Here is a 21,141-nt window from a genome sequence, read left to right on the forward strand (position 1 = left end):
GAAATGTAGGGACTTACACAGCACTCGTTTTTACCAGTTTTCTTGAGAGATCACCAGCTCGCCATGCATGAGGTGTCATGGTTATGGGGTTACGGGCGAATGGGTGGGGCTCTACCATGCTGCGGGAGAGAGTGCGCCAGAGGAGGCGGGCTTGGGTTGGTGATGGCATGGTTGTGTGAAGGTTGGTTGAAATGGATTTGTGATGGAAGTGATGTTGTCGTAGTATTGTGTAAACAAACTTGGTGTTTGCGTCTTTTGCTGAGTGGAAAGATGTATGAAGTGTATGAAGTAGACTGTTGATCGCAGTAGTTGTAGTTGCAGTAGTAACAGTAGTAGTTGTTTGTGAATAGCCACCATACCTCGCATCCACCATCCTATTTATCCAACCCACACCCCAAACCTCCTATCCTCATCACCCTCACCAACCCGCCATCGCACCACCAAACCATGGCGTGAGCCCTCCATCCCCCTCAGCCCTACGCCGCAACCCGAACGGCTGGCCTGACATGTCGGACAAGCCAGGCACGCCAAAATTAATTAACACCCAGAAGCATACGACCGCATCGGGCAACAGGACTGAGCACTGTGGAAAGCAGTCGCTTGTTCCCGGACGCTGTCATTGGTCTGGGCTGGTGCGAAACTTTGGATGTGATGACGGTGGTGAGAGGGTGGTGTGAGTTCGGTTGGGGCAGGGTCGGCGGGTGCCGACGGCTTGAGTCAGGTGATACGATTGTGGTGTGACACGAAAAAGCAATGTGTATGCATGATGCTATCCTCACAAGGAGTAGACGAGGCTTTTGTAATGGTTGTTTGTGTTCGTCTTGCTATGCGATTGTCGGCTTTCACATGGGAGTCGCGGTTTCCAGGATGGAGCTGCGAGAGACAGCTATCGGGATGACGCACCTCGGTCGGCCTGGCTTATCAGGGTCGCGGACGAATTTCCGCACCTACAGACGCGGCGAAACTTTTGACTGACAACACCACGCGCCCAAATTTCATGCTGAGAAGCTCGTTTTACTGCTAAACAGACCACGATCATAATAGCAAAATGGCAGCAGCAGTACTCGCAGGCAGCACAGGCCTCGTCGTACGTCCCTCACAGCCCCCAGAGAACCCCATCACGCACTCCTAACACACACCCCAGGGCTCCAACATCCTCACCACGCTCCTCGCCCACCCCTCCTTCTCCGCCATCCACGCCTACACGCGCCGCGACCTCCCCAACCCAGCCGGCTCCACAAAGCTACAACCCATCACCTCGCCCGACTCGTCCACCTGGCCCGCCCAATTCCCCTCGTCCTCTTCCCCACGCGTCTTCTTCAGCGCCCTAGGCACAACCCGCGCCCAAGTCGGCGGCTTCGACGCGCAACGAAAAATCGACTTTGAACTAAACTTAGATCTCGCCAAGAGCGCCAAAGAATCCGGCGTGGACACATACGTCCTCATCTCGTCCAACGGCGCGAATCCCACTGGCTACTTTGCGTACCCGAAGATGAAGGGCGAGTTGGAGGAGGCGGTCAAGGGGCTGGGGTTCAAACACACGGTTATTGTACGCCCCGGTCTGATTGTGGGGGAGAGGAATGAGTCGCGGCCTGCGGAGGCGGCGTTGAGGAGTCTGGCGAAGGGGCTGAGGGGGCTGACGCCCAAGATGACGGATTGGTGGGCGCAGGATGCGGGGATGATTGCGAGGGCGGCGGTGGAGGCGGGGGTGAGGTGTGTGGAGGGGAAGAGGGAGGAGGGGGTTTGGGTGATGGAGATGAGGGATATTGTTGAGTTGGGGAGGGGGTAGGTGGTGGATGGGATGGGATGGGATGGGGATGGGGATGGTGGTGTATGATACCCTTTGTGCAGATGTTGACTAAATGAAGTTATGTCGCGTCTTCAAGAGCAGGTCCCGAGTTCTTGACATGAATACGATGCCTATGATGGCAAAATACGACGATAAGCGACCCTATACCACGAGATGCTTATAATCAGTCTTTGGTGTGTAAAGGCCATGGCAACAGAAAGCATAGACTACGACGTCCCCTTTCCATTCACACATTTTACCACATTCTTCACATCAAAGTAAACACGACACTCAAAATCCTGATACTAATAACGATAGTCGGCATATCTACCCGCTCCAATGCACGCCGGACCCTTACAGCACGTGCTAGACTCGCTGCGGAAATTCACGCGGTACCTCGCGCTTTCCCCACTCTGCTAGAGGTATCTTCCGAAACCTTATACTGCCACCCAATCAGCACGAACGAATGAGACTGCGCCGCATGAAGTTCCCAGACTACCGTTACCCCTGTATCCCTCCCTCGTCTACCTCGCGCGAGTTCCCTCTTTCACTTCCCGTGCAGAAACAGCCCGGCCTATATACTTAGGTTGACGAAATGCCTCCCAAATCGCAGCGCAGTAGAGCTTGTGCTCAGTGTCGTTCTAGACGTGTTAAGGTCTTTTTACCTGGAATCTGCGATTGAGGGACTGAAGACTGATCTGTGGTGTAGTGCGACGAAACTCCAGTTGAATGCCAACAATGTCGGCGTCTCGGCCTGGCTTGCTCTGGAGCACTTCAGGGCTCCATCGTCATCGACATGACAGAGCGAGTAGCCAAGCCCAGAGGTCGAAAGAAGAAAGAGACAACAAGAGCTGCGCTAGCAGTCCGCGGAAAGGATTCAACAGACGATGGCCAGCCACCAGCAATTCCACGTACTATCCTAGCCCAAAACGAAGCCGCAAGCACATCAACACCAATTGGCCAGCCTTCGTCTTCGCCATACCCATCGTTGCCATCCGAAAGCAGAGACAACGAAAAAATAGAGCAAGCCATCGTAGCAATCCGCTATCAGTACAGACCACCCATGCTAAACCAACCTTCACGAGTCTTACCAGAAGCTCTAGATACCGCGTTCCTATCTCACTACATTGAGCTCAACAAAGGCGGAAGTCAGTACGCACCGGAAATCCAATGGCTGGGGCATATAAACCAGATTCACAGCAACGCAAGGAAGCCAGCGGTTCGACTGTCTCTTCGCGCAGTCTCCATGGCTTTTTTCGGGAAGCACCATCATGATCCTAGTATTTTGATTGACTCTTGGAGATGGTACACCGTGGCGTTGAGTGCGCAGAGGACGTCTATAGCGAGGCTGAAGAATGATGCTATTCCTGATGAGGAAGAGGTTTTAGTGCCGCTTATCATGTCGTTGTACGAACTATATGTAGGGGCGACTGCAACGGGTGCGATGTCTCATATCGCAGCTGCAGCTGAAATCATGAATATGCGTGGGCCGAGTAACTGCGGGTCAGGCGCCATTTGGCCGTTGTTCAAGGGCATCCGCAGCTCCGATGTAAGACCAAGGACACCACTATCGATACCTAGCCACTCCACTAACACCCCCAGGCGCACAAATCCGTAGTCTTCAACCGCAAATCCGTCTACGCCTCCCCAGACTGGATGACCCTCCCCTTCATCGGCAAACCACGAGACGCACACCAAACCCTCGCAGACATCGAACTTATGGTCCCCCACTGCTTCGCCATGCTCGAGATACCGGGGTCTATGCGCGTCCTCTTCTCCACGCCAATACCCCCGCACGTCGACGTTCGACCTTGTAAAGAACTCGCGTGCAAATTGATCCGGCAACTCGATGACTGGGCTGCAGCCTACCCGCACCTGACGAACTTATCCAGGAGCCCGCGCGGGACACCGGTTGAGAGGGGTACGTCGAAACTGCCCCTACCTAACCCCAGGCAAGGATCGACTTCGAATACTACAAGTTCACCTAATACCTTCATAGCACTAATAGCCTCAAACTACATGGCCGACCGCCTAGTCCTAAGCATGCTCATGTACAAAATGCACACAGAATCCACAGCCCCCATAGAACCCTACGAGCATAGCACCCAGCATTACTTCGACGTGGCCATGAAAGCCACAACGGATATCATTGAGGCGGCAGCAGAGATCGAACAGGCCCAAACACCGGGGTTTGACCTACTGAGGAGTATTGCACCCGTTATGGCGGTGGCTTTTGCGGCGCCGACGATGGAGCTGAGGAAGGATGCGGTGGATACGATGACGAGGTGGGCGAGGAGGATTGGGGGGCTGGGGAGTATTATTGGGGCGATTTGAGGGGGGGATGGGTGGGAGGCGGCTGTGTACGACTGCGAAGGCGAGGTTTTTGCGACGCGCATTCGAGGTGCGAGAGCGAGGCGCGAGTGGTGGGTCGCGAGGATGAGGTGTTCGACGTCCGCCGCCTGTGGTCGTTCTCGAGGGCTGGCAGGCGATGCATGTCTGCCTCTAGCTGTTTCTTCCGCAGCAACGCAAGGCTAGGTCGTTGTTTCTGTGTGATAGGTGGGAGCGATGTCATGGTCTCGCCGGTCGCGCGCAACGGAAAGTGCTCGCTGTCGGCTGGTTGTACCAGATCAACGCCGATGTCTTCCAGTCGTGGGAAGCTGCTCGAACACGAAGACCCTACCGGCGAGTCTTCTGAGCCTTCTACTGATGTATCCTCTAGACTTCGAAGTCTGAGTGGCTGCCTGTCGCATCCAGGTGGCCGCGGTATGGTTGTTGGCAGGACGCCCCCAGTAGCATCCGGGTCGTTACCGACTTCGAGCGACCACTCACATTCAGTCTCTTTCCACGGTGCCAGAGGTTCTTGGGGATACGATAATTCTCTCTTTCGTAGAGCATTTCCTCGCGTACGAGTCGTATGAATTGCGGGAGGTGTGGTTGGCTCGTTGTTGTGGAGGACGTGTAAGGAAATTGGAATGGTGCTACTTGCTATAGGCCTAAAATGTGAGTACCACTCACTTTCTCTGCAGAACCAAAGTATACGAGGTTTTGATCCAATGTAACTCATGTTTGCCAACCTTCACATGTACGCCTACGATTCTACATAAGGTGTCTACACCATGCAAGCGGATCCCGTTGGCTATACAATCCAGGACTTCAACTCGTCGCTACGCTTCAACCCCCATCTCAACTCACAATGGCACGTCCTCTTACCTCACGCCTAACACTCCCAGGAGCAGGCACCGCCATTTTGCGAAACATCAATAGCATCTGGAAACTCTACGACGCAAGTTACGCCATTCCATACGACCTCCATCCCCACGGCGAGCATCGTGCGAACAAATGGTCTCGACTCTTCCAAATCCGACTAGAGCGTCTCGTACTGCTTACCAATGCAAGAATGAAGGACTACATCCAAGAGCAGATGCGCGACGTTGTATACTCTAGACACCAAGGAAGGCAGAATCGGCTGTTGTGTGTGACTGTCTGCGACCTGGATAGACTATATCGCCGTATCAGACGCGAGCAAATTCGGGAGGACAAGGCGATAGAAAGAGCAGAAAGATTGTATTATCGGCAACATATGGAACAGATTAGGCGGTTCGCGCTTGTTGTTCAAGATCTGCATCGAGCGAACATAGCCCGGCAGCAACGAAAATGAATACTGGCTCCCGCATCCATCGACGACACACCTTAGCGTTGGATTCAAGTATCAAGCGCGACATGAAAGAACGACTAGATATCGACAACACCCTCCCATACCAAGCGTGGCCATTTCCATGCCTTCAACCCCATCAACCTCCTTTGTCAACCCATTGTCGTCTTTGTCCACCATCTTACAACGCCATCTTCTTTCACCACCACCGCGCCCGCAAATACTACCTTCAACACCGCAAACCATCGTCACGCCCACCAAACACCATCACCAGCCCATGGCCTCCCCTTCATCTACATGCTCCTCAAAACAACAGATTTCTACCCTCTGGCAAACATCGAAGAGAGAACCGCTGGAGAAATCGCACGCTCAATGCCAGGCAACCCACCATACCCTGCGGGATACCCGTTTCTTCCTCCCTCGAAAACTAATCAAAGTGCGACTGAGCGGTTAGTTGAGGTTAGAAAGTTATTAGCGAAGCAGAAGGAGGGGAAGAGAAGCTGGAGTGGCACGAACAAATGGGACTCGAGGGGTCATCCTCCCACTCCGCCAAAACACGCTCCAGGTGCTTGGGGAGGTCTGGAAGAAGCCAGGAAGCGTATCGCTTTTCAGAGGGAAGGGCAGAGGAGGATGAACGGCAGCGAGACACGGCCGCGGAAAGTAAGATGTCCGTCGTCATCGATGTCATCGGTTTCTAGCAATAGCCTACTGGGATCATTGCCGGTGAGCTCACCACCGCAAGGCCCGTATCCTCCGAGCTTACCGTCACCGCTTCCGAGGCATCATCCACGGAGTCATTACACGAGACACCTAGAGCCTTCTCCGCATGAATCATCACCCAGTCCTTCTCCCGCACAAACCTCACGACGACCTTTGCGATCAAGGTTTGATGAAAGCGATCATGAACGGAAGGCACACCAACCACCACAGCGACGAGAAAGAAGCTGCACCCCCATGGACGAGGTCTTCGTACAAGATATCACGTGGCCGCCATTTCCTGAATGGCCGAAGGATGTATCGAAAGATGAAGAGATGAAGTTTATTGAGGGCGAGATAGAACTTTATAGGATTAGAGAGGCGTATGAGAGATCTGTGGGGCGAAAGCTTGTGGCGAGTTATAGGAAGAGGGTGCTTAAGTATGAGAGGGATGTTTTGACTTGTAGGGTCAATAAAGAACGGAGGACCCAGGGGAGGGGAGGGAAGAAAGCGGGGTGGTAATACTGCAATGTCACCAGCTCTCAAAATCCCCTTCAACAGAATATCATATGGATGTAGGGGGTTCCATAAGTCCGCATGGATAATGTAACGTGTGGTACAGTTATCGAAAACCGCGGTTCGCTGATCCTGGCTGTAAAGGATGTAGCTTTGTATATTATACTTACGATTTCTCTCGTTTGTAAGAATATCTTTTTGTCTAGGTCTTTAATGTTGCGGAAGTTGTAAGTAGCTTATTTCGCTTTGCGTTATCGCAGTACTATGGTTGTGGCTTTGTTTAAGTGGGTCTAATGGTTTGCTATGCGTCTTTGTCTCAGGATAGAAAGCTCGACTTCCTTTCATCTTGTGCTTCCCTCTCAATAGTCACACCGCGCTTCCAATCCACTAAATGGAGCAGACTTCTCGCACGTTCGCGTCGGACTAGATACATATCTTACACATCATCGATCCACCTCAGCGCCAACAAGCTCTTGTGTTGACGATACATCTCTTTTTCGAAAGTACCTAAGTGGATGGGTACAGATGGATTCCGGAGTTCGTCAGGTGCTCAGCATCCCGTCACCGCAGGACCCCGATGTGACGAATTGGATGAACCGGAATATCGACAAGTCTGAGATCCAAAGCGAGTACTCATATGGGCCCTTTGGACCCATGTCCTCAATGCACGATTACATATGTCGTACCTGGGGCCTGAACCGCTCGGAAGATTTCTTCGCGCCACCACTGCCACCGCTGCCAAGACACAGGAATGCAGACCCGTGGCTCCGCTTCGCCTTGTTCTCATTAGCCAAAGCAACCTCCTCTGTGGATACGGCACGCAATGCAGTTTCCAGAGCCACTCGCCGTGGAGGACATGGTCGACGTAGGCGAACTGAAGATATTACAGCTGGGGATGTTGAAGAGGCGCGGGATTATGTTGTAAGGAACATGGAGCCGGAGGTTTTGGAGAGATATAAGGCATCTGCGGAAAGTCGGAGACGCGATGAAGATAGGTGGAATAAGGAGAAGGAAACTTATGAGTGGAGATATGAGGACAATTTACGAAGGAGAGAGAGGGAGGGTAGTGGTGATAGGCGGCGCAGTCGTTTCAGAAGCCCCGTAGGTAGATCACCAAGTCGTTACCGGCAGCGAAGTAGGAGCCGACCTCGACCACGCGATCGTGAGAGACGTGCACCAAGCGTCAATAGGCGATCCAGGCCACCAGTGCATGCTTCGTTGCAGCGAAGTCGTCCGGTCGAGCAGCCAGCCTATCGCGGCGCAAACACTGATCACTTCAATGAAGTCGCCATCGAGACGCCCAACTTTGGTGCCGAGCCACCCGGTGCCACGTTCGATGAGCAGCTTGGACTACGGGACGAGGCAACGCAACTGCTTGGTGCACAGGGGGAATACTATGAAGCCGTGAGACGGAAGATGCTAGCTCGCTACATGGCGAGAGTGCAATTGTATGAGAAAAAGATGATCGAGATCAGGGAGCGCGTCGCTGGCGAAGAAAGAACTAGGTACAACAGAGACGATGAAGGAAGAGGTAGGGGAACCAGAGGTCACGAGAGGGAGACAAGGGGTAGTCGGCGACGATTTTGATCGCTACAGCACATGTAATGTTTCCTTTCTCTCAATTTCAAGTGCGAAGGGTGAGCTTCGTTTGTTAGCGGGCAGATTCGATCAACCTTCCAGAAGCTCATGCATTGTCATTAGTAATGAAGCACCATGTTCATCAGTTTTCTTTCAATCTAAACATACCCAAATCACGAACACTCAACTGCACTGGCTCGGAACTAGCCCTGGAGCGCTTGGGTACGCGCACACTTTCCATTCGCAGTCACCGACCGCGTTCAACCTCTGCAGACCTGCCCAGATATCACAGTATGAACACCGATGCCGATAGCGAGAACACCGCACTTGCACATTCTCGTCAACGCGCGCTGTATTACGCTCCGACGATCATTGATGACGAGACTTGTCAACTACAAGGCGCTCGCCTGGACGTGTTCAGCGGTATCCCGAAGCACTTACACTCTATGTTGGACCTGCCTCTACGTCCGGCCCCGAAGCGCCCTGCCGACACACTCATTGCTCGCGAAGACCGGAACACTAAGCGTGCTCGCGAAAGCCAAAACTCAGACCAAGCGAAACCGGGAGATACTAGAATGACTGGAAGTATGGTGGACCGTACGCTAAGCCCTGAGATGAGTATGCGTAACCGAGATATCTTCCGATCCGCGTCGCGCTCTCAAAATCACCGTCGCCGTTCGACCACATACGAGCCTCGTAAGTTCAACGCAGAGCCGTTTCCGCACACGACCTCCACGCGTAAGCGAAAGGCCGAAGACATCGGAGACCGCATCGACTTCCTGAACTTCGGATACGATCAAATAGAGCCCAAGACGCCGGAAGAGAGACTGATGAAGTACCGGGCAGATGTTGAGATATCCAAGTTGCATGCAAAGCGCTTCAGGGTCCAAGAAGAGTGTTATGCCGACAGGGAGAAATATCATCTCGCCAGAGAAAACCAGCTTTTGGCAGAGGGTAGAGCAAGGGTTGCGCAGCTCTTGGCGGATGTCGAAGAATCTCGGCTAAAGAAAAGGAATGAAGCCGATGCTGCAGTAACCGCGGACAGGAGAGGGTCGGGGGAGTGAGGAAATAGTAGTCGCAGGGTGAATGAACATGGTGATGCGAGAAGGAGGTCCGTAAGCCGAAAGAGGCGATCGATGTAGCTGGTTGACGGCTCTCATGTCATGTGCGAAGCTTTATGGGTGGCTGTATGAACTATATGAGAAAGTTGGATGTCATGTCGAGATCGTGGGATTTTGACACTGGGTAGTCTTTTGTAGTTTAGTAGAACGACTCATCTCAGTAGCAACGACTGTTATTCAAAGATGTCACTAATGTTTTATGTGAGTCGGTCGCCTTCGTGTGCGATGTTCACATGAGCTGGGCACCGGGGAAGACGGCAACTGTCTTTGTCCATTAGCCTTTGAGTGAACAGCAGGCTTTGTTCGCTCAATTGCTTCTCTTTCAGCTCTCAAGATGTGCATTGCTACCTCACCGAACACGATCGCGAACTAAGGGTAGATGTTACCGATAAGCCCTGCTCTTCTCGACACACGCAACGTCCCGCATTTTTGGTCTTTACTCTGCTCCGTGATGGCGCCTCAATGGGCTGATCGATTGCATGAGATCCCCTCTCATTGCGAACGGATATGCAGGAACTGGAGGCTCTCGTCGCCCGCCGATTTCTTCGTACCTCCTGTAAAAGCGCCAAGCCCCGAATCGTTTCAAGACTGGGAGTTCGTCAAAACACTCGCAATGTTTTCTGAAGAGATGAAAGGTAAGCTGTTACCTGTGGCGCGTGATTGCCTGCGGGTTCACATGCAAGCAATGAAGAAGACTGGAGAGCAGCCCGATGCGAGGGATCTGTGGTTCACAAAGTGTATGGCAGCCAGAAGGTTGGAGGAGGTCAAGAACCGAACGGATGAAGATAGACGGAGGGACGAAGTGATCAGGAAAGAGGGTGAAATGATGGCAAAGAGAATCCAGGTAGCCGAGGAAAAAGAAAATAGCGGTGTAGCCTACGAAACACAGGTTGGCATCAACAGGAATCTATTTGAAGTTGGGGGCCAAGAGGCGACCAGGCGACCAGATTGTTCGGACTTGCCTCTGGGACAAGATGGCCGACCTGCACGTACCGAGGAAGGCAGGCATAAATTGACGGACCAAAGAGGTGAATCCATGAGAAGCCATGGTGAGTATCTCCAATCGGACGACGACGCGGAACACAAAGCGCCTTCGAGCTATGAGAGATTCTCAGGTCTCGATGGAGATCATTGTGAGTTGGAAAACATCCCTGACGACCCCGAAGATGCATCTTTCGACGACTTGCAAGCTTTGCACGTTCGAAAAGACCAGCTGTACAAAGCACAGGAAGACTACTACTGTGCCTTGAGACTCCAGATACTTGCTAGATACCAGAGGATGCATATGAGATACTTGAGAGAGGTACGGGCCATGCGGACCAGGAAGAATGACGACGTCCAAGACGTAGGGGTACCAGCAAGAGGCAACGGCTGGCCAAATGAGAGGAAAAGCGCCAAACCTAGATGCAGAAAGCGGCGCCGGACTTCAAGTCGACATCTTCAGCCGCAAAAGGTAGTCGATGAGACTTTCGAACAAAATCAGTCCGAGATTGAAGACCGCATCAGCTTCTACAACTTTGGTTACGAACCGGAAGACGAGCATTTGACGAGAGAGGAAGAGATACAGTTGCTGCCTTTGGACATTGACATAGCCGAGATCCACGCGAAACGATATGAACTACGAGATCGCTTTCCCGGTGGGTATGAAAACTCCGAGACCTCGCTTATAGCGAGTGGTAGAGCCTTCTATGCGGCTCGTCGGCTGAAGCTGTGGAAGATGCGACAAGTTACTACGACCGAGAGTGCTCAAGTCGAGGCTGAGAGTCAGTAGATAGATCGATGTATGAGGCGCGAAGTCGTTCCAAAATAGTGCCATGATGGAAATGGCTAAGCTTTTGGTATCTCTGGCCCGATTAGGTATAGTCGGCATTTCCTTCCATGAAAGGTCATTATCTTCTGGTCAAAGTCCCCTTTCACTTTGCACGCGCGCAAAGCTTTGTTTGTCGTGCCCCGCATTGTTGACGCGCAACTATTGTCGCAATCTTGAGCTCGCTAAGGGAAGACACCGACGCATCTACCTCGTACATTCGTACAAATCTATTCACGGCCTCTGCGATCATACTCTTACGCTCGTGGAGGGTAGCAATATCGGTAGATTTTACCGACTCCGGCGACGCCACATCATCTCAAACCTTAGGTATGTCAATCTGCCCCACTATCGCTCGATGGAATGGTAGCTCATACATGCGTAGAACCGCTACCACCGCTGGACTCGTTGATCACTCCGGCCGCGCCGTCGCGATAACCGTTCGATTTCCTTCATCTCGGGATGGCGTCACCGGGCCATGAAGATCACCAGCTCATGCTGGAAAACCTACGGGAGATCGCACGGAACTGGCATATCAAAGACGTGACTCAAGTCTATCCGCAGCAGCTATGGCCAATGAGGTGGGATGATGATTCCGCTTCGGCTCGATCGATCGCCCGCACCATGTTGGAGATATCGCGCTACAGGGTCGATCATGACAACATCTTCGCAGAGATCTTCCACAATGGAGAAGTTCGGTTGGGAAGCGCAATAGACCCCCAACTTTCGATGATACCAGAAGACGTACAACCGGTGCTTGCGCAGACCCAGCAAGAGGAGCTCGTCGGCGCCAGGTACCGACGAGATGATGTGTTACGTGGCGCGTACAAGGAAGAGTTGCTGGAGCACATTAACCTCTTTCTTATTCCTTCTATATTTAATAGGCAGATTTAGTTATTATATATCTTATATATATTATAAGAGTTATAAGTAGCTTATTATTAATAAGTTATTATAGTACTATAAAATAAGATAAGACTAGATTTTAAAATTTTTGTATATATATAAGTTAAAGAAGAGTATAAAAGCTTTATCTTTGCAACTCTACTTTCTCTCTTATATATAATATATAAGATAGTATACTTTTTACTTCTTTAGTCTCTTATTACTTTTATATAAAACTTAAATAATACTACTATTACTATTACTATTTTTATTTTTTTTAATATTATTACTATTCTCTTTTTATATAAAGAATAAGCTCTTAAGTATTTAGTAATTTTATAAGCTTTTTAGTATTTTCTTTATATAAGTATATATACTAAAGAGTTATATAGTTTAAGAATATATAGCTACTTCTTAAATACTTTATTAAGTAAGTAATACTACTATATCTTTTATAAGTTATACTAATATTATAGGCTTTATACTAATAGTCTAAACTTTTATCTAAAATAAGTAAGTAATAGTATATAAGCTATTAACTTAGATAAAATACTTAGTATACTAGCCTACTTATAAAAAGTAGCTACTTATACGTTAGAACTACTTTAGTAGTAATATTAAATACTAAAATAGAATAAATACTATACTTACTTTATATAATATATAAGTAAAGATATAAAAAAATATATAGGCTTAAATAATAATACTAAAGAAGATATAAAATATTAGATAGACGCTAGATAATAGAATATATAAATATTTATATTATAGATAAAGCGTTTAGAGCGTGTGTAACGTGTATTAGAGCACATCAAGACAACCTAGAGTACTAAGCCTATCGATATCTTGCCGGACGAGATCAGGCCTCCAGACAAAGAGGACATACAGCGCTGGTTCCATGTATATATCCCAGCCTTGAGCGCGATGACCAAGGTCGCTATCAACGTCGAGGAGATACAACGGGAGATCGTGGTCGCCATCAAGAACAGGAGGAGCAAGCGTAGAGGTGTTGGACGGCCCAAGAATGAGGACCGGGGCGATAGCATCGGAGTCGTCCGCCCAGGCGATTTGCACGACGCACATCACGCTCTGGTAGAGGCTCATAGACTGTACAACATTGGCAATGGCTTCTCCCCAGACGGAGACGTTCGGAATGAAGAGACTGGCAGAGATTCAAGCGGTGAGAAGACCCCGGAGTACGTTCCAGAGATGTTGCAAGCGATGAGAGCAGGACGTCATTTTCTGAACAACGATGACGAGCCGGCCGATGACTTTCGGGCGCCATCTCATGAGTCGTCTGATATCGAGGACATTCACCAACGTACTCCTGTACCCTCAGCTTCCTTTCTTGGGCCTAGCAACGTCATCGGCAAGATGCCGGCTATAGGACTGCATGGCGCTAGCCTGGAAGGAAGGATCAACGGACTACCGAATCCACCTTTCCATTCCATGCTGAGGAGGATGAGGCCACCAGTTCCCATACCACAAGATGGATTCGAACAACGACGAGTTGGTGGACGTACGAGAGTAAGCAAAAGCCCAGCGGTATCACCAGAGCGTGGACCTAGTACACCAGCCAATGCCCAGGCCAGCCAACATGACCCGTCCCGCCCGCCCTATCTGAGCACCGGCCAGGTGAGTCCTCGTAGAGAGGCAAATGATCGGCTGATACGGGAGCGCCCTCAACCTCCGAGGAGGCGGGAGGCTGAAAGTTCCGATGCTGATATGACGCCCCGACGCGTCGCCGGGCGGAAGCGGGGTGTCGAAGAAATTGAAGATCGCCTTGACTTCCTGGATTTCGGCGGTTATGATAAAGAGTTTGAGACACCCGAGGACATGCTCATGACACTTCGGGCGGAAGACGAAATGTCACGCATGACCCAAAAGCGCCTGAAGACCGAAGGGGCATGGAGCTTGGTTGAGGGTAGAAGAAGGTACTTGCAGCTCATGCTGGAGGTGGAAGAGCGAAAACAGAGAGCTAGGCAGGAGGCTGCTGCTGCCGCCGACGCAGATCTTTTGTAGTTTGTAGAGTTTGTTTTGAGATGTTCTGCTCGCGTTCAGCAATTTCATGGAAGACGGATACGTGGTTTCTGTCGACGCGAAGTCGCTGGGCCTCGTTAAACAACGCTGCTACACCTAGCTCAGACTTCAGTCCTGCACCATCCCCTGCCGAGTCGTTAGGAAGCACCTTCTACTCCGCTGCTGACTTTAAGCAACGCTGCCACACCTAGCTTAGACTTTAGTCCTGCACTATCGCCTGCTGAGTTGTTAGGAAGTAACTTCTATTTCACTTCCAACTTTAAGCAACGTTGCTATACCTAGCTTAGACTTTAGTTCTATACTATCGCCTACTAAGTTGTTAGAAAGCACTTTCTGCTCCGCTGCCGACTTCGAGCAAGGCGTCTACGCGAGGAAAGAAGCGCGCAAGAGTCACCTTTTTTATGGCGCTTGCTTACATGACGAGACTACAACTAGGATTAATCTGTGCCTGCTAGCATCAACAGTTTCAGTCCCTGCACGAGCTCGACCCGTGGGCCTGAAGGTGCCTCTACCCACTTGCCTGGGATACAAGGTTGCGGGAAAGCAAATTACTCAGAGAACTATCTCTCTCAGGATGCATAGGGTATAGTGACACATTGTAAGCAGTGAATCTTTTTGTCTTCGTAAGGACTGCGCGAGCAATCCGCTAAATCTACGTCTGTCTTCAATCCGATAGCCAAAAGCTTCATATTAAACCCAATGCATCGTCAAGAGCAAAGCTTTCTCCTGAAGAAATCAGCCTGTCGCTTGACGCATTCCTCGAAGTTGGGTTGCGTGGCGTATGCTTCGTAGTGACCACCGCGGAACAAATGCAGCTCCTTTGGCTCAAGTGCACGATGGTATGCTTCTAATGTAGTCGCAGTGGGCGTCACAACATCGTTATCTGCAACAGTCATGAGCAATGGTGTCGGAGAAATGTGGTGAATCCAGGCCGCTCCAGGATGCGCTCTAAGATTCTCCATGCTGACCACGAGTTAGCTGAATGAATCTTCGCTGGCATTGCCAGGTTGATCTGTGCGTAACAAACCTCCTCAAGGTTACTTGGTTTTTGAAGTGGGGAACGACGCCCTCAAGCCCTCCCATGGACGCGTTACTATCTTTTGTAGTCATGGCCGATCGGTTTAATCGATTTGGATCGACAACAGGAATCATCATAGGTGGTTTGCCAGCAGCACGATCGATTCGATCTAGAATAATCAAATTAGTCAAAACTCAATAGATGTGTTAGAGGATTGGGTCGACACGAACCTTTCTGGAAATCTGCTTCCCAATCTGCGATGTCATCTGACCGGATCAAATTGGCAAAAGCAGAGTATCCCTCCACCAACGGCGCCTGCGAAACGACGGCCTTCACTCTTCGGTCCACCGCAGCAACCCAAAGCACATTACCACCGCTGAACGACGAGCCCCAAATCCCGATCTTGGTAGGGTCCACCTCAGGTCGGGTCTGAGCGTAAGTAATGGCGTCGGAAATATCACTGATTTGGATCGGTGCGTCAACTTCCAGTCTGGGTCTGCCTACTCCAGGATCGCTCTCTCCAAATCCACGATTGTCGAAAACCAAAGCGGTGATGGGAAGGTTCGCCACAAGATATTCAGCGACCGCTGTTAGGCCCTGATCTTTCGTGGCCGAGAAGCCATGTGAAATGACTACGCATGGCAACTTTTGCCCGGAGTAGTTTTTAGGGGTATAGAACAAGCCACGCAGGGTGGTTTGGTCCAGCGTTTGGAAAGAAGCTGGTTGGATGGACATGATCGCAAGACTATGCTCCAGATTCAGAGAAAAAACGTTTGTGGAAGAGGGTAATGAGTTTGAGGTGGTTGAGGTGGTTGAAGAGGCGAATCGAGCCATTAGGATGCTTTATATTATAGACTACACTCAAGCTATCTTGGTTACTCATACATGTAGGCTACTTTGTAATCCATACTTTAATGCAACCTTAGGTAAGTCCTATCACAATGCTTCACAGATTCCGCCCTTACGACCCTCCGGATGTCTGCGTCAAAGCTTACCTACGTAACTAACTTCGGAGCACGTGCGGGCAATCTCATACGGCCGTAACTTTACAAAGGCCGTAACTTTACAAAATTCGGAACATTACTGCTCCGGTCTTTTCCCGATGGGCAAAATTGACTCCTGTTTGGTTCAGTCCGATGATCACACAAACCGTGAAACGCTTTTAGTTCAACAGCCTTTCTTGATCACCAGGCTGGCTGCGGAGTCCACTTTTTAGTGGGATCTTCCCTTTGCCCGAATTTCTTCTGGATCACAGTCTTAGATTGAACTTGCAGATGCGGGGATAAGATTCAACACTGCTTGTCATTTGATACGGAGGAATGGAGATTGTTTATATTGTGGCGTCCATCGCATCAGCTATTGATTTTCAAGCATCCATCTCGACTTACTGAACTCGCAACCTCTGTTCTTACCATTTTACCATAACAACCTACTACACACTCTACAATGCCTCTCTGGCTCGTCTTCTACCCCGAAGGCCATTTCCAGGATACGGCCGCGAGGAAAGCTCTCACTCAAGACATCACCAAGATCTATACGGACATAGGCCTTCCTCCTTTTTACGTTGTCGTCAACTTCATCAAAGTGGGTCCGCAGGATATGTGGATAGGCGGGGAGCAGAAGACGGACAAGCCGTTCATTCGATTCGTCATCGAGCACATTGCCGTCAACCTGCCAGACGACGACATCGCGATGGACAAAACAGCCAGGCGAATTGACCAGGCTTTGAAGCCTCACGTTGCTGACAAGGGATACGATTGGGAGTTCCACGTGGATGAAACGGACCGGCGTTTGTGGAAGGTCAATGGATTGGTGCCGCCAAAGTTCGGAAGTGAGCAGGAGAAAGTTTGGGTCAAGGAAAATCGTGCTGTACCATATCCCGAAGGATTGTAGGCTGATGAAGGGGTGTGCAAAACAATACAGCTTGACCTCCTGCTCTGCCAATCTTACAGGAACCAAAAAAAAAAAAACGCATACTTTGCGAACTCTGTCTATTGCTTGAGATCTGTACATCTTGCATCCGTGCAGTTAAACTACTTTCTCGTTTGGCTTTTTTGATAAGACTCCGTTAATTGACCTATTGCGACCCAAAGATGTCGGGAAACATGACCTGTGAGTACACGGTTGCAGAGCCGGGAAAGTACATGCGGCAAGTTGTGTTCTCAACACCGGGTGTTGGTTGTTGCATCCACATCATAGTTCACAACAAGCCTTTGCGGAGTTAGAGATCTCCACATGGACTGATAAAGTTCACATAATCAATTGCTAACGGCAAGTCGACAGGACAATTAACCTTAAACTTTGATTACTATTCACCAAATGTGTGGGGCGATAGCCAAGCCGGAAGTCTACCTAGTATTGCGATTAGACTTCCACGCATTTACGGGCGTAAGCTAGGGTATACACAGATCTATGGGTCGGTCCGCATGCCCCGATGCGCATATATACGGGCGTAAGCCAGGGTATACACATATCTATGGGCCTATCCGCATCCCTCGGTGCGCATACGTACGGACGTAAACTAGGTTTGAGCTTCCCCGCACCCCACACCTGTATTGATCATTCTTCGTAACCAACCAAGAGTTCACACCATCGCCGGTACCGATCATCCTCTCATCCACACAAGCGCTGCTCTATAAAGATCTCATTGAACTGGAGTATTCTATATCTTCACCACAACATTTCCCAGATTATTGCATACAAATCACAAGATGGATAATACCAAGCTTCAAGTCGATATCTATATTGCCCCCGTTATCCCAGCTACAACCGGCTTTCCTGATTACGAAAGGGCAGCTTGGTCACCCATCAGCTGTGTACTTGTCCACGGACCCGAGTCAGCCGCCCTCATCGATACTCCCATCACCGTTCAGCAAGGCGAGGAGATCGCCAAATGGATTCGCGAGACAGCTCCGAATAAGAAGCTCAAGTATGTTTATACCACCCACGCACATCCCGATCACTTCGCGGCTGTGCCAGTACTACAAGAACACTTCCCGGACCTTGAATTCGTCGCCACGCAAAACGTTGTAGCCGGAATCCAAGAATTGTACAACACGACCTTCGACCATGTTTGGCCAAATCTTTTTCCGAATCAGATACATCAATCCAGGCCGATACCGAAGGCCCTCCCTGCCTCAGGCGAGTTCTTCATCGACGGCGAGAAGCTGCATGGCGTCGAAGTCGGACACACGGACAATGAGTTCTCCAGCTTTCTCCACGTCCCTGCAGTCGACCTTGTCGTTACGGGCGACATTGTGTACGGCGACTGTCACCAGCATTTTGGCGAGGCCAACACGCCAGAGAAACGTAAGGAGTGGCTGGATGCTATCGATCTCATTGAGGCAAAGAATCCGCATATTGTTGTTGCAGGACACAAGAGAGCTTCACAGGCAGATGCGCCATATTTGATCCAGTCGACTAGGGAGTACATTTACACATTTGAAAAGGAGTTGGCCAGGACAACAAGTGCTGAGGCATTGTATGACAGGATGAAGGAGTTGTATCCTCAGAGATGGAACCTTTTTATTTTGCATTTCGCGTGCCAACAGTCGTTTGCGGCGCGAGAGAGCAAGCTTTGAGAAACAGTAGAGTAGAAACAGTTAACCAGTTGAGCAAGAGTCTTTGATAGTTGGTACAGAACGGGAAAGATGCTTTACGGCTCGTCATCAAGATGCGTTATCACTCCTACGTTTTTTCTTATTTTTATTCTCCGGTAGCTACGCTATCCAGAGCAACAAAGTATATGACCCTGATTCTCACCAATACCTCGTCGACAACGGTGCATATTCTGATACGAACGAGTACCCAGATAGGAGTGTGTCCGCTATGAATGCTGGCCCAGCCTCGACCGTCGCTTTCGCCGTCTCGTTTCGCTGACGCAATATTCAGAGAATTAAGACGAGCTGATTCGCATGCTGCCAAAGAATGACAGGTGTCTGAGTTGGTGTTTCCCATCATTGAAGGCAAGATCGGGGATGCGAGATGTCTGCTTGCGCGCGCCCGCGGGTTCGGAGGAAAGCGGGCGGGACTAGGCCTGAATCCAGTTAGCGCATTCTCTTATCGATACTGGCCTCACAGCATTGAACAGGGCGCGTCTTTGAACCCCGCTATACTCACGAACTCAGTACATCAACACTCATCAGCAATAGGGTCTGGCTTCTTTCTGCAAAAGTTTCCTCATCTTCAATCTACCCAGGTATCATACGAAGTCGCTATACTGGCCCGACGTACCGACCTTCTGAATGTTCTTTCCTTCGCATCCAACCCGTGCATGACAGAATGAGAGACATCACAGTGCTTGTCTCATAGCATCTATGGGGAGCGGCTGCTTCCAGGCATGTCCAGAGCTTCATTAGAAGCTCTGAAGCCGGAAGTTCAAAGGCCCAGCCCAATAGAACGCAAGACATGTCTATCTGCGTGATAGCCTGTCATGGTGCTCACAAAGCTAACTAACCGTTCGCGTGCTTCGGGTCGTAGACGGCCTTGCTAGCGTCACCGGACTTCGCTATCGTCTATTACACCCCGAATCTATGCTCTATAAGGTCGCCAAGTGCAAGAGCGGAGCCTCAAGCGGAGAACCAAGCGAGAGCTGGGTTTATCCACCAATAGATCTTGACCATCACGGCTGCGCAACAAAACCACCTATACCAGCGCATCGACTCTTAGATTGACCACAATCATCTTCTTACGATTCATCACGCCCGTCTTCTGGCAGTTTCAAGTACCACAATGGCCGCCAATGCTCTCGTCGAATCGCTGAAAAGCGCCAACCTACTCCCTTCCGCCATCATCCCAGAGTCTTTCACACCAGCCCTAGACCTCAGCGTCAAGTTCTCCTCCGGACTTACTCCAGAACATGGAAGCCTCGCTCGTGTGAGCCAGGTCAAGGAGCAACCTATCATTTGCATCTCGTCTCCACCGACATCTTCCGCCGCGAGTTTCACATTCATGATGATCGACCCCGACGCGCCTACACCAGACGACCCAAAGTTTGGCTACTGGCGCCACTGGGTTGTTACTTCCATTCCATCTCCATCAGCGACCACCTCTCCAGAAGACATCACCGCGAGAGGAAAGACGATCACGCAGTATTTGGCACCTGGACCGAAGGATGAGAGCGGGCCACATCGGTACCTCTTTCTTCTATTTGAGGAGAAGGCAGGCGAGACTGTAGAGAAATCGGATGTTGGAGGAGAGGAGTTCGTTGAAAGGAGAAGTTTTAGAGCAGAGCAGTTGGCGGAGAAGAAGGGATTGAAGTTGGTTGGAGTCCAATGGATGCGAGGAGTGGGCGATGGGTGGAAGGAAGAAAAGGATGAGCTATAGAAAGAGAAAGGACGAAGCTAGTTGCTTTTTCGCTGTAACTAGAGTCTCACAATAGCCCCATTTAGTTATGGAATCTTCCATTCAGGATATGAAGATGCTTCGGTGCTAGGTGGTGACGCGGGACTCTTGCTGACTCAGCCCTACTGCCGCGCTAGCGCTCGACGCGTCTCAAGGTCCAACGCACTCTCACCTGGTCTCCCGTGAGCAACAATGCGCAACGTCACGACAGTTACTCGGCAGCACACTATATGCGAAGACCACGAACAGGCTCACATTTCTTGCGAAACATCATTTCAAGATACTGCTATGATGTCACCGATCCGTTTCGAACGGCACGCGTAGGTCATTCCGTCCCAACTGACCGCAAACCAGTACCACCTTCATGGTCGCCGCGACCTCATCCCCAATATCTCCATCGCTGTTCGTCTTTCGCGTCCCAGAGGTCGACTTCCACGCAAAAGCTCTTTCGCTGCGGCCGCCGCATGCTTCCTGATATCCCGCTGGCGTTCTTTTCCATGCGGCACGTTTGAGCGTCCTCAAATACTGTCTCTATTGGACCTGCCTGTATACCGACTGGCTCCTTGATCGCTCGACCGATTATTACTACGCGTATCGACATCCTCCCTTCTTGCACGGCTATGCCGCCTCGATGCTTCAGCAGACCTACGTGAACACGATGCGGTTCGAGGAGCTCGATTTCGATGTGAGCTTTGC

The 21,141-nt window shown here is 50.4% G+C and overlaps 8 protein-coding genes across 8 annotated transcripts; all 8 read left to right on the plus strand.

Annotated features, from left to right (window-relative positions):
- Positions 1-1,048: 1,048 nt before the first annotated feature.
- J4E87_008875 (uncharacterized protein) lies at positions 1,049-1,789 on the plus strand (the record flags this gene model as incomplete). The annotated part of the gene is made up of 2 exons (XM_049380458.1): positions 1,049-1,087; positions 1,145-1,789. The coding sequence occupies 2 exons, from the start codon at positions 1,049-1,051 to the stop codon at positions 1,787-1,789; spliced, it is 684 nt and encodes a 227-aa protein (XP_049229733.1).
- A 796-nt stretch (positions 1,790-2,585) lies between these two features.
- J4E87_008876 (uncharacterized protein) lies at positions 2,586-4,123 on the plus strand (the record flags this gene model as incomplete). Its single annotated transcript, XM_049380459.1, has 3 exons — positions 2,586-3,338; positions 3,392-3,710; positions 3,789-4,123. The coding sequence occupies 3 exons, from the start codon at positions 2,586-2,588 to the stop codon at positions 4,121-4,123; spliced, it is 1,407 nt and encodes a 468-aa protein (XP_049229734.1).
- A 4,401-nt stretch (positions 4,124-8,524) lies between these two features.
- J4E87_008877 (uncharacterized protein) lies at positions 8,525-9,295 on the plus strand (the record flags this gene model as incomplete). Its single annotated transcript, XM_049380460.1, has 1 exon — positions 8,525-9,295. The coding sequence occupies one exon, from the start codon at positions 8,525-8,527 to the stop codon at positions 9,293-9,295; it is 771 nt and encodes a 256-aa protein (XP_049229735.1).
- A 685-nt stretch (positions 9,296-9,980) lies between these two features.
- Positions 9,981-11,123, plus strand: J4E87_008878 (uncharacterized protein; the record flags this gene model as incomplete). The annotated part of the gene is made up of 2 exons (XM_049380461.1): positions 9,981-9,987; positions 10,036-11,123. 2 exons carry the CDS (start codon positions 9,981-9,983, stop codon positions 11,121-11,123), a joined length of 1,095 nt encoding a protein of 364 aa, XP_049229736.1.
- Positions 11,124-12,968: 1,845 nt separating this feature from the next.
- Positions 12,969-14,066, plus strand: J4E87_008879 (uncharacterized protein; the record flags this gene model as incomplete). Its single annotated transcript, XM_049380462.1, has 1 exon — positions 12,969-14,066. The coding sequence occupies one exon, from the start codon at positions 12,969-12,971 to the stop codon at positions 14,064-14,066; it is 1,098 nt and encodes a 365-aa protein (XP_049229737.1).
- A 2,482-nt stretch (positions 14,067-16,548) lies between these two features.
- Positions 16,549-16,995, plus strand: J4E87_008880 (uncharacterized protein; the record flags this gene model as incomplete). Its single annotated transcript, XM_049380463.1, has 1 exon — positions 16,549-16,995. One exon carries the CDS (start codon positions 16,549-16,551, stop codon positions 16,993-16,995), a length of 447 nt encoding a protein of 148 aa, XP_049229738.1.
- Positions 16,996-17,813: 818 nt separating this feature from the next.
- J4E87_008881 (uncharacterized protein) lies at positions 17,814-18,683 on the plus strand (the record flags this gene model as incomplete). Its single annotated transcript, XM_049380464.1, has 1 exon — positions 17,814-18,683. One exon carries the CDS (start codon positions 17,814-17,816, stop codon positions 18,681-18,683), a length of 870 nt encoding a protein of 289 aa, XP_049229739.1.
- A 1,150-nt stretch (positions 18,684-19,833) lies between these two features.
- Positions 19,834-20,427, plus strand: J4E87_008882 (uncharacterized protein; the record flags this gene model as incomplete). The annotated part of the gene is made up of 1 exon (XM_049380465.1): positions 19,834-20,427. One exon carries the CDS (start codon positions 19,834-19,836, stop codon positions 20,425-20,427), a length of 594 nt encoding a protein of 197 aa, XP_049229740.1.
- Between the last annotated feature and the right edge of the window lie 714 nt (positions 20,428-21,141).

The sequence above is a fragment of the Alternaria ethzedia genome, assembly GCF_023757985.1.
Source record: "Alternaria ethzedia strain BMP 0044 chromosome Unknown scaffold_30, whole genome shotgun sequence".
NCBI lineage: Eukaryota > Fungi > Ascomycota > Dothideomycetes > Pleosporales > Pleosporaceae > Alternaria > Alternaria ethzedia.